At 40.5% G+C, this 13,545-nt stretch overlaps 1 protein-coding gene across 1 annotated transcript in view; it reads left to right on the top strand.

Annotated features, from left to right (window-relative positions):
• GRIN2B (glutamate ionotropic receptor NMDA type subunit 2B) overlaps window positions 1-13,545 on the top strand; it is a 404,998-nt gene that overhangs the window by 71,275 nt on the left and 320,178 nt on the right. The window contains exon 2 of the mRNA XM_070755979.1: window positions 12,059-12,487. Coding sequence (XP_070612080.1) covers window positions 12,077-12,487 — 411 coding nt within the window. The 5' untranslated portion in view covers window positions 12,059-12,076. The remainder of the gene's footprint in view (window positions 1-12,058; window positions 12,488-13,545) is intronic.

Here is a 13,545-nt window from a genome sequence, read left to right as displayed (position 1 = left end):
ACTGAGGAAGAGCTGAGAATTGCTAATGGTGCAGTGAGTTGTTAGATTAAAGCCTGTGGGGCATCTAGTTACGGATGCTGTGAATGGAGGAAAATAAAATCTAAAACTGTAAAGACAAAATTATAACGGGAACATGTAATGTAAGAGGCATTTATGTGGAAAAGCTCAATATAATGAAAAATTCAATGAACTGATTACAGGTAGTCTTCCACTTGCAATCACAGCTGAGACCAGGATTTCTGTTGCTAAGCAAGGCAGTTGTTAAGTGAGCCACTTCTGATTTGCAACCTTTTCTTGCATTGAACTGGTTAAGGGACTCACGTGGTTATCTAGAGGTGGTTTCCTCCTGGTTCGGACCGGTTCTATGGAACTAGTAGTAACCTGGCGGCCTGGGTTACTGGAACTGGACGCGACCCAGGTCTGCCACCCTCTGAACCAGCTCACTCGGTGGTGCCATCTTGTTTTTTGCTTCTGCGCACATACAGAAGCTGTGTTATAGCACTGCGCATGCGTGGCCACGCAGCACACCTGTCTACATGTCGCGAATCAGGAAGGGAGGAAAATCGGCAGGAAGTGAATTGGCAGGGAGGAAAATTAGAACCCACCCCTGTGGCCATCATCAAATATGGCTTCCCCCATTGATTTCACTTGCCAGACGTCAGCTGGGAGGGTCATAAATGAGAACCACATGACCCACGGGTGCTGCATAAGTATATGCCATTTGCCAAGCTCCCAAATTTTCAACCAGTGACTGTGCAGATGCTGTGACATCCATGCGAGGACTGGTCATCACTTTCTTTCAGTGCTGTTGTAACTTTAAACAATCACCAAATGAATGGCTATAAATTGAGGACTACCTGTATATTCTCAACATCTCAGCCCGACTGTAATGGATGTTTTCAGTCAGTTAATCATATTGTTCACTATTCAGAAGATGAGAAACAAAGAAAGAATGGTATTAGTGTCATGGTCAGGAGGGTTGCAGAAAATACAATATTATGCACTGTACAATGCACTTAATGATTGAACAGAGACAACTTTTTGACAGTTATCTCAAACGGTTGTCTGATCAGTAGCTACGAGGTTTTATAGTCAATTTCTTGACAGCAAGGTGTGCTTTGTGTTGTTGGAGATTGGAATAGTAAAACTGGAAATACGGGTAGTCCTCAACTTACAACAGTTTGCTTAGTGACCGTTCAAAGTTATAAAAGCAGTGAAAAAAAGTGACTTATCACCACCTTTCACAGTTGAGATCTTTCCAGCATCCTCATGATCATGTGATACAAATTCAGATGTTTGGCAAATGTTTCATATCTGTGATGGTTGCTGTGTCTCAGGTTCATATGATTCCTTTTCACAACCTTCTGACAAGCAAAGTCAATGCAAAAGCCAGATTCACTTAACAACCAGGTTACTCGCTTATCAACTGCAGTGATTCACTTAACAACCGAGGCAAGAAAGGTCATAAAATAGGGCCAATTGGTTTCAATTGTGGTCACAAATCAATGATATTCTATAGCAAGAGGAAAACATATTTGGCCACCTGACCTAGAAAACAGACATTATTAAATAGGAGAATGAATTAATAATTTCTACTAATCCAATGATTTATTAATTGCAAATACAGTTTAATAACATCTAAAGCAATGGACATCATCAGTTGGAGTATGCAGAAAACAAATAGATTATTTTATTGGTGAAGGGCTTGGAAGAGCTCTGTTGTAAGAGCAAAGACATGGCCAAAGATAATTGTGGATAGTTATGTGCAGGTTCTAAGTTATGCTAAGCAGAAGAAGGCCAATCAGTTTGCATGATGTGATCTTATGCATACATGTTCCATTTTCGAGGAAAATAACAGAATCCCTTGAAGTTCTGATACTAATGGATAAGGAACAAGAGAATTGTGAAAGGTTGTCAAAGGTAATGAAACAGAAGAAAGCAAACTAAATGTTAGAAGAAAGCAGGGATACTGCCAAGAAGAGTAGAGAAGTCAAAGCATATTGAAAACAAAGAACTTGGGACCGAATGTAAAAATAAAATTTCAGAAAAACCATTCTGAAAGAGACAAGGAGCAATAGGCATCAAAGATGGAAACAGACATTGAAAAAGCGAAGAAAATCTTCTAAACGTCCAGTCTCTTAATAGAACTCTTAAAGAACTGCAGAAAAAAAACATTTGCTACCAACCTGCCTTCCATTGAGGACCTGTATACTGTTCAAGTCAAAAAGTGAAAATATTTACAAACATCTCATATACTGCACCCAAACTGCTTCAACTCCTACCCTAAAAACAATGAAGGGCTACCAAGATTTTTACTACCACACTCTGGGTGTGGCTTATGCAGGATGCCCTGCATTTTCTTTCGACATCTTTCAGTGCAAATTGGGTGCTCTGGGTAGGAGCTCCATTTTCGTTACCCCGCTGCATTTCCCCCATCCGGGCAGTAGCCCACCCCTGCCTAAAAATGACACATTATTATTATTATTATTATTATTATTATTATTATTATTATTATTTATTAGATTTGTATGCTGCCCCTCTCCGTAGACTCAGGGCGGTTCACAACAGTAATAGTACAATATATAAGGCACTGCACACCAGAACAACTAAATACAAGGAGGCGCTGATAAGTCTTTGGCTTTACCCAGAAAGAAATGGGATAGGAAGACCAAACTTTACATTTATTCTACATACTCTCCACTGATGTCAGCACATTTCTTACATTGGTATTCCAAGTTCTGTAAGCAAAAAAGAAGGATTTTGGTTGCGCCTCAAACCGGGCATCTGTAGCAGCCATGGCATCAAGTGTGAAATTTGGTACCCTTGAGGTGTTTCTTCAGGTTTGGAAACAGATGATAGTCGGAGGCAGCTAGATCTGGTGGATAAAAGTGGTGGTGGTGGTGGTTAACCAGCTGGAAGCCCAGCTACACCAGTTTTGCTGTGTCACTTGTGCAGTATGAATGGAGGCATTGTCTTGCAGGAATAAGATTTATTTGGGCAGCTTGCTGTGACTTTTGGCCTTCAGAGCTCCTTCAGTTGGTCCAAAATTTCAATATAATTCCTTGCATTGATGGTGGAACCCTTTTGAAGGTAGTCCACTAGCAGCACACCCTCCTTATCCCAGAACACAGACGCCATCACCTTAGTGGCTGATTTTTGCACCTGAACCTCTTTGGACGAGGAGAACCACTGTGCCTCCTCTCTTTTGACCAATAAATCAGGTCAAATCCATGGTCCTACAAATAAATCTAGGTCTCATCCATAGTGACCAGTTGGTCCAGGAAGTTCTTATCAATCCGGAAACTCTGACAAATTGACTGGGAAGTTTTCACTCGTATGCTTCACTCTGCCATTTCCTTTCCCCGCATGTGTAGAACACTGTTGCCATAAGCTACAAACACAAAATTTTGAAAACATATATTAGACACATAGGGCTTTCATGTGATGTAACATTTGTTACCATAGAAACAAAAAAGATCATAAAGCCAAAGACTTATAAGCACCCACTCGTACAAAACAGTTTTCCCCTGAACGCCATCATTCTGCTAGACAAATAGTTCCCTCAACACTGTTAAAGTCTGCACTAGTATTAATCTTCTCATCATTTCTATCACCCATCTCCTCCCACTAATGACTGTATGACTGTAACTTTGTTGCTTGTGTCCTTACAATTTATATTGACTGGTTCCTAATATGGTTTGATTGCTTATTTGTACCCATACTATCATTGTGTTGTACCTTACGATTCTTGACAAACTTATTTTTTTAATGTACACTGAGACCACATGCACCAAGACAAATTCCTTGTGTGTCCAATCATACTTCGCCAATAAAATTCTCTCCTGTCCTGTCCTACCCTACCCTACCCTACTCTACTCTACTGTACTCCTCCTGGTATGCTAAAGGAAGTCAATGGCAGACAATAACTAATGTAAAGAAGCTCAAATAAAGATAGAAGTACAGTGGTACCTCGGTACTCGAACGCTTTGGTTCTTGTACATTTCGGATACCGAACAAAATTTTTGGCAAAAATTTGCTTCGGTATCTGAACAAAAATTCGGATACCGAACAGCCAAATGCTACAACAGCGAAATGCTACAAGATCTCAGGGGATGGGGTGAGATGGAATGGGAGTCGGAATCCGACACGCCCATCCTGGCTGCCCACCAAACAGCCTCCCAGTCTCTAGTCTAAGCACTCCAAGCTGTAGGAAGGGTGGGGGCGGCTGCAATACCGGCAGTTTCAGGGGGGCTCCTTTCCTCAGTGGTTCGTCTTGTTCCCTTTAAGCAGCTACACCAACTTTCTCCTTCCTGATGGCTGCAGCGGCTTTCCTTCGAGCAGCAGCAGTGCCGGGAACATCAGCGGCTTCCCTTTCTCATGTGACGTTCCCGGCGCTGCTGCTGCTTGAAGGAAAGCCACCACCGCCGTCGCTGGGAAGGAGAAAGTTGGTGTAGCTGTTTAAAGGGAAGAAGACGAACCACTGAGGAAAGGAGCCCCCCCGAAACTGCCGGTATTGCAGCTGCCCCCACCCTTACTACAGCTTGGAGTGCTTAGACCTCAGATCTTTATCCCATAGGAAATAAAGGAAATAGGGGCTGGAAACCAATTAAACCCATTTCCATTATTTCCTATGGGATAAATTAATTCGGTACTCGACCAAATCGGTTCTCGACCACACTTCTGGAACGAATTGTGGTCGAGAACCGAGGTACCACTGTACATTGAAATTTTATACAGTAGGGATCTTAACATCCAAGATGTCTTAAAGCAAGGATCTCCAACTCCTGGGCCACTATCAGGGTCCCCAATCCCTGGGCCACTATCCACTATCAGGCCATGGCCTATTTGGAATTGAGCCACACAAGTGCCTGGCTGGCATGCAGCTCATCCTGTGCAAGTGGTGGGCAATAACATGTATGCTCACATGTGCCAGTTTTCCTTCCCCAACCTCAGTCTGGTTGCCAAGTTGCAAAGGTTGGGCACCACGGTCTTAAAATATATTCCCTACTTACAACTGCTAGAAGATAAAATGATCTTGGCACATTGGTTATTCTGAAGTCAGAAGACTATAGGAATCGATGAAATATGTTTAGAAATATGGCAAGCAGAGGAGAATAATCAGCAAAGGGTCTAACCAAATTATACCAGAAGATCTGGAGAATGACACAGTGGTCAACTGATTTTGGAGCGATCAATATAATAATCATTTTTAAAGAAAGAAGATTTAACAGAGTGTTCAAATTATTATAAAATATGCTTAATTTCATATTGTAACAAAAAATGTTTCAGATTGTCTAATGCAGTGTTCCCCAACCTTGGCAACTTGAAGATATCTGGACTTCAACTCCCAGAATTCCCCAGCCAGCGAATGCTGGCTGGGGAATTCTGGGAGTTGAAGTCCAGATATCTTCAAGTTGCCAAGGTTGGGAAACACTGGTCTAATGCAAAGCATAGTACTATGGGGAAAGGGAAGATAAGATTTGATTGGTCTTTATATAAATGGGTTTTATTGGGGTTAGTTTTTTAGAGCTTATATTCAACTTCTTTTTTATTGCTGCATCTTTTTGTATTGTTATTATGTTGTAAGCCGCCCTGAGTCCTTCGGGATTGGGCGGCATAGAAGTCGAATAAATAAATAAATAATAAATAAAGATGCTAGATATTCAAGCCCATTTTAGAAAATGCAGAGGAACAGGACACAATATTGCTGATACATGCTGAATAATTGAGAAGGACAAAGAATACAAAATAAGTCAATGTGTGTTTCATTAACAATAGAAAGCCCTTTGATTGTGTCAACCGTGTCAAGCTGGAATGTGCTTAGGAAAAGGAAATCCCAGAACATTGTTGTTTTCACTCACATACAGGACAATAAGCCACAGTATATAGCAAAAGAGACTGTCTGCAGTCAGGAAAGAAGTGAAGCAAGACTGTGTTTCCTTCCTTCCTTCCTTCCTTCCTCCCTCCCTCCCTCCCTCCCTTTCGTACCTATATGTATTGAGAAAGGAAAAATTGGAAGAAAATGAGAATGGTTTCTAAACTGAACGAAGAAATATCAATGTCCTGTGCTACCTTGATAACATTACACTGATAACTCTCCCCTTTCCCTTGTGTATTTCCCTTGTGTATCCCAGCGACCGATTAGGTCCCACAGAGTTGGCCTTCTCCGGGTCCTGTCAACTAAACAATGCCGTCTGGCGGGACCCAGGGGAAGAGCCTTCTCTGTGGTGGACCCGACCCTCTGGAATCAGCTCCCCCCGGAGATTAGAACTGCCCCCACCCTCCTTGCCTTTCGTAAACTCCTTAAAACCCACCTCTGCCATCAAGCATGGGGGGATTGAAACATCTCCCCCGGGCCTATACACTTTATGCATGGTATGCTTGTATATATATTTGTTTTTAATAATGGGTTTTTTAGTGTTTTTTCTTAAATTATTAGATTTGTTGTACATTGTTTTATTGTTGCTGTGAGCCGCCCTGAGTCTACGGAGAGGGGCGGCATACAAATATAATAAATAAATAAATAAATAAATAAATTTTACATGTACAAATTCATTTTTTGCCACTTGAGCCTATTCCTTGATTGAGAGGACTGCTTTCAGTCACTGGTGGCTTAGTCACTTACCTACCTACCTACCTACCTACCTACCTACCTATTTGTTCAATTTGTATGCTGCCCATATCCCTAGGGACTCTATGGCGAACCTTTTTATGCTCCGGTGCCAAAAGTGTGTGCGTGCCTGTGATAGTGCACACGTGCTTGTCCACACCCATAATACAATGTCCCCCCCATGCATCCATGTTACCCCTTCACAGAAGCCTCTGGAGGCTATGGATGGTGAAAAACGGGCCCAAGGGGCCTACCAAAAATTTGTTTCAATGCTTTCGATAGGCCTGTTATGACATTTTTCGCTTTCCCTGGGCTTCAGGAGGCTTTCCTGAAGCATGGAGAAGGTGAAAACTGTCTCCCCCCTGCCTTCCAGCAGGCCAAAAATCAGCTGACCAGTGCAAACGTGTACTGGAGCTGATATAGGGCAACACCTTGCGTGCCCTCAGATATGGCTCCGTGTGTCACCGGTGGCACTTCTGCCATAGCTCACCATCACGGTCCTAGGGACTCCCTAAGGACCTTCTGTCTGGACTACTGTAATGTGCTCTATATGGGGTTTCCTTGAAAAACTTTTGGCAGCTTCAAATGGTCTAGAAAGCTGTGGCACATGCAGTTTTGAATGCACCATGATGTCCTGGTGTAACTTCAATGCTGTATGTCAACTGCTCTGAATGTAATTAATTGTGCTGGTTGTTATCTTTAAAGGACTAAATGGCAGGGGCAGGTTACTTACAGCATTGCCTGTCTAGTAGTTTTGGTCCATCTCACCAGATCTGGAAGAGTGGGCATGTTCCAGTGAAGGAATTGGTCATCTCTTTGAGATACCTGCCCTATGAAACAGCCCCCTCTGAGATTTGGATGGCTTCAACTCTACTGGCCTTTTACAACTTGGTTTTCCTCCTAGGTGTTGGAGCCCAATTTGTGAGCTTGTGGTTTTTGTAGGAGATGACCAGATTGAGCCCAAGGGAGGGGTCAAATGCATCATCAGCCATGAGTCCCTAAATGTCCACAAAAAAATTAACTCCTGCCCACCTTGCATTCCTTGCTAATTTCCCTTGGCCATTAGTAGTTCAGATTCTTGTAGAGAGCTCACGAAACCTCATTAAATCTTTATACCCATTTGAACTGTCTGGATCTCTTGTTTTTCCTTATGCTTGACAGGTTTATGTTTTAAAGATTTTGTAAGGGAGCCTTGGCTATGCTTTTTAATTGTCTGTCTTTTATTTTTTTATACATGGTTTATGCTTTTTTTTGTTAGCTACCCAGAGGCATTAAGATGGTTTCTATATACATTTTAATAATTATAAAAAATAGACAATGAAGATATTAAGATAGTGGATGACTTCAGTGTTTACAACTGATTATCAGCAGAAAAGGAACAAACAGCAGAGAAATAGCAAACAAATGAACAATTGTAAGTTTGCCATGAAGGGATTGGAAAAGATACTCAGTAACATGTCTGTATCCACAAAGATCAGAATCATGCAGTAGTAGTTTTGCTCTGTCACTCTATGGAGTGTTACTCTATCTTTGAAGAGTCAAAATAGAAAATTGATGCTTTGAAATGTGGTGTGGAGAAGACTCCCAAGAATACCATGGATGGGCAAGAACGTAAGCAGATGGAACATAGAACAAATTAATCCAGACTTCTCATTTGATCAGACTCAAATTATAAAATTTAGAGGCATTATTTGAATAAGTGTACAATATGGAGAAAGGTGGAAGGAAATACACAAATGGGTTTGGTTCCAGTAGAATGGGTACACAACTGTAAGATCTGAAAGGCTAGCTTAGGAAGCAGGTCTATCTATGTGCTAATTAAATGCTGACATAACTTGATGGCATATAATCAATCAACAGCCATTGATAGCAACAGTTCTGCCCTACTCAAATTAGCAGTACATTTTGTCAGATTCTCAAGGTCTTCTAGTTTGAAGATGTCAGTAGATATTTCATGCACTCTTTCCTTTCACGTTTGGCAAGTGGATATGATTCCTGTTGGAAATAGAAAAGTAGTAGCAATATCTGTTATTGGTATGAGTTTTGTTTTTATTTATTTGTCCAATTTACTGTTTATAGCTACCCATTTGTCCAATGATAATTTGTCTAATGATAGCTTAATGGTTTTGACAATAATTTTTGAGGGCACTGAGTGAGTTTCATACATAGGTGTAATTTTAGTACCATTAATGTGATCACTGCTTGCTGATGGGATTTCTATTGTGAAACAGAACAAGAGGTTATCCATATGTCATGGTCTTCCACTAGGAAACTATTCCTTTATATTTTTCTACCAATCTCATCAGAGAATATCCATTAAGTAGGAGAAGACAGATTGATTGTGCAGAATATTTTATTGGGAGCATTGGGCACATATGATGCGACAGCATCCTCTAGGACAGTGGTGTCAAACTCAAGACCCAGGGGCCAAATCTGGCCCATGGGGTGCTTAAATATGACCCAGAGGGCTGCCCTGGAAACAGCGAAGGACCAGCCTGCGATGCCTCTGCCAGCGAAAACAGAGCTTGTGGCCCTCTGAGCTCCATTTTCACTGGCAGAGGGTTGAAGGAGGTCATCACAGTGGAAAATGGAGCTTGCAAGAGCCTCGCAAGCTCTGTTTTTGCAGGCAGAGAATTGCAGGAGGCCATTACAGCTAAAAATGGAGCTCAGGAGCTCATTCTCATTGGTAGAGCGTTCGGGCCGCCATAGGCGCCCCTGACAAGAGTGATGTCAAGCTGGCCATGCCTATCCCAGCCCCTCAGGTCAAATGATGCTGATGCGATCCTCAATGAAATTGAGTTTGACACTCTTGCTCTACGACTATTTTATTATCATGGGACTATATCTGTAGTGAGGTTACTGCATGGGCAGCAATTTTTTTAGTTCTATTTAGACTAAACCAGGGGTGTCAAACTCAATTTCATTTGAGGGCCGCATCAGAATTGTGCTTCACCTTGGGGGGGGGGCAGTTTGGGTGTGGCCAGTTTGATGTTACTCGTGTCAGGGGTGCCTGTGGTGGCCTGAATGCTCTGCCAACTAAAATGGTCTCCGGAGCTCCATTTTCAGCTGTGACAGCTTCCTGAAACCCTCTGTCAGCAAAAATGGAGCTTAGGGGCGGGGGGGGGGGGGGCGCTTCTAAATCTCCATCCTTTGCTGTTTCCAGAGCGACACTACAACTAGATCTAAACACCTTGAAGGCCAGATCTGGTCCCCAGGCCTTGAGTTTGACACCCCTGGACTAAATGAAATACAAAACTGTATTAGATTCATCTCACTTACTTTATTAGTAAAGAGGTTCCCTTCAGTGTAGTAATGTTTTCCTCTCTGGCTCTTGATATTTATCTGGAATCTAATGGTGAATCTAGGGATGGATTGTAATCAAAGAGATTATGCAAGTTGCCCTGAGCTCTTAGCTTCTGATGCAATTGAAAGAAAAGAGCTTTTAGAATTTAATGATAATCTGACCACTTGTGATATATTATAAATCACCACAGGAGAATTAGGCCAGATTTTAGATTTGAATTGTACTACTTTCCAATCATTTCAGGATTTTATATTAGCAAAGTAAGTAGCATTGATCTGTGGCTTGAGCATCAGTTTACATGCCAGTTACTACTATATTTTTACTGATAAATGATGCCTTAGAACCTACAAGGTAAACCTCAATGCTATGATTTTCAGACATTGAAAACAATGATAACAATATGTATGCTACCGGGTTACTATGAGGATTAATAAGATGTGGCTTGGAAAGAGCTTTGCAGATGAAAAGAGCTCAATGTTATTAAAACAAGATAAAGTGTCCTGAAGGGAGGACTGTGGCATTAGTAGGGTTGCACTGATGACCTCATAGGTCTTCATCATTTCATTGTTTAGAAAAAGACAACATTTCCAAGGCATGAATCAGAATATATCAGCTATAGTATTGGTTTGATGTCTACCAGTTCTAAGATTTGAAACTAAGGCAACCAGTACCAGTTCTTGAAAAACAAAATAAATACAACCTGAGGCTAGTAGATTATTTTTTTAAAAAAAATTAGTATTGACAGAAGACATTTTCACTACAATTCCTTATTGTGAAAGTATTAATTTGCCTTTATAATTAATAATGAAAATTAGTAGGACAATTTATAATTAAAACGATCAAAAAAAGAATACCTCAAACTTTCTTCAAGGAACACCAAGTTGGTAGGAGAGAAATTTTATTGTCAAGGGATTTTTTCTTACCTTCTTTTTGAATTATTTGGGGGGAGGGGAAACTGCTGGCAAGTTACTTTGGAAAAATAAATGGGAATTTAATTATAATCTAGAGCTATAGCTGAAATAATTTCATAAGGATCCCCAGAGGACATTAATGTCTCAGCATGTGATTTTAAGGTAGAACAATAGTTAGTAACTACAGATTTGATTATTATCTTTCTGATCAGAGCCCTAGTCCTCCCCCACATACTTTTATTGATAAAATAAAATTTTAAAAAATTCCTCAATGGTTACTGAAGTCTGAAAGAAGTCATAGTAAATAAGTTTTGGTAATAACCAACACCAGATGTTTCTTTCGCTTGCTCACTTGCTCTGTGTATACGTGTATGTGTTTTGGGGATGATATTAATCAATGTTAGACAATGGGATGAGAAAAAAAACCCTCCTTGGAAAGGAGCATGGAAATCTTGGAAAGTCTTTGTCACACAAAACAAAAAATGTAAAGTTATATAGACCAATAATCTGTATCTTCATAGCAATAGCAATAACACTTAGATTTATACAGTGTTCCCTCGATTTTTGCGGGTTCGAACTTTGCGAAAAATCTATACCATGGTTTTTCAAAAATATTAATCAAAAAATACTTTGCCATTTTTTTCCCTATACCACGGTTTTTCCCACCCGATGATATCATATGTCATTGCCAAACTTTTGTCTGCCTTTAATAAATATATTTTTTAATAACTTTAATAAATAAACATGGCGAGTAATAATCTGAATGGTTGCTAAGGGAATGGAAAATTGCAATTTAGGGGTTTAAAGTGTTAAGGGAAGGCTTGTGATACGGTTCATAGCCCAAAATAGTGTATTTACTTCTGCATCTCTACTTTGCAGAAATTCGACTTTCGCGGGCGGTCTCGGAACGCATCCCTCGCGAAAAGCGAGGGAACATTGTATACTGCTTCATAGTGCTTTGTAGCCCTCTATGAGTGGTTTACAGAATCAGCATAAAACACAGGAATCTGGGTCCTCATTTTACCAATTTTGGAAGGATGAAAGGATGAATCAACCTTCAGCCAGTCAGGATCGAACTGCTGAATTACCGTGCATTACTGTACTTTAACTACTGCGGCACCACAGCTCTTTCTATAAGTAACATGGCTAACAGTGTAAGCCTGTGAGTGCTTAAATCTCTGTGATTTATATATATGTTATTGAAACTTTTGGGGGTTTTTTGTCTCGTTTCAGGGAGTGTAAGAGCTGAAGATGAGGCCCAGAGCAGAGTGCTATTCTTCAAAATTCTGGCTTATGCTGGCAGTCTTAGCAACAACAGGCGGTATGGCTTGGGCTCAAAAGAACCATCCCAGCATTGGCATTGCTGTCGTCTTGGTGGGTACCTCTGATGAAGTAGCTATCACAGATGCCCACAAGAAGGATGATTTCCATCACCTCTCCCTCATACCTCGGGTGGAACTCGTTGCCATGAATGAAACAGATCCCAAGAGCATCATCACCCGCATCTGCGATATCATGTCTGAACGGAGGGTGCAAGGTGTGGTGTTTGCTGATGATACCGACCAGGAAGCTATTGCCCAGATCCTGGACTTCATTTCTGCCCAGACCCTCACACCCATTCTAGGAATCCATGGAGGCTCCTCTATGATCATGGCAGACAAGGTAAATTCTAGGTTATTGCACTATACATTTTTTCATTATGGTCCTAGATTAAAGCTGGTGATGTCAGTGTTCCCACTACAGGTGCCATAGTTTGGGGTTTATATCAGTTCATCAAATATTGTTTTTCTTATTATTCATTTACCAATGCATGAATTCTCAAAATCACACGACAGACAGATTGACTAGACAGACAGACAGACAGACAGACAGACAGACAGACAGACAGACAGACTTACACAAGAGAAAATATGCTACTGATTTGAAAATTATCTAGAGAAAACTTTTAAAGATCTTGATTTTCCCAAGTTTTACAAAGCTGCTGGGAAGCTATTGCTCATTAATTTTGAGACGGCTTTATTTTTTTTTTAAAGAAAACATCACAGATTATTTTCATATACTGTTTAACTTAAAAGATGTGAATATATGAATTACAAAAATGCTATCAATGCAGGGCTGACTGAATTGATTAGAGGAGAAAAAATATGACTTTCAAAACTAGAAGATATTACAGATAATATAAATTCCTTTGATGGCCAGGGGACTGATAATTTACATATCATAGATCTGAATCTATGTAATCTAAATCATGGCGTGCTATGAACATATGTATATAAGTGTACTGCAGAAAGATTTAGTAAACTCCCTTGTTTGCATTCTAATATAATTTTTGCCCCCTTTATTATATTAATCCTTCCAAATTAATTAGTGCTATTCTGTTATTTCAACTGTAGGGACTAATCTCTTCATTAAGAGTCAGTTCTTACAATTACCTATTGTATTTCTGTGTTATAGTTTCCTTTCAAACCTTTCTGTGGTATGAATGATGATATACGGTAGTAGCAGAGGTCTTCAAACTTGGCAACTTTAAGACTTGTGGACTTCAACTCCCAAAATCCTCCAGCCAGCTTTGCTGGTTGGAGGATTTTGGGTGTTGAAGTCCACAAGTCTTAAAGTTGCTAAGTTTGAGGACCCCTGTAGTATGGTATTAGAAACATAGAAGACTGACAGCAGAAAAAGACCTCATGGTCCATCTAGTCTGCCCTTATACTATTTCCTGT

This window comes from Erythrolamprus reginae, chromosome 6 (assembly GCF_031021105.1).
Source record: "Erythrolamprus reginae isolate rEryReg1 chromosome 6, rEryReg1.hap1, whole genome shotgun sequence".
Taxonomy (NCBI): Eukaryota; Metazoa; Chordata; class Lepidosauria; order Squamata; family Dipsadidae; genus Erythrolamprus; species Erythrolamprus reginae.
Note: the sequence above shows the minus strand (reverse complement) of the source record. Positions and strands in the feature narration are given on the sequence as shown.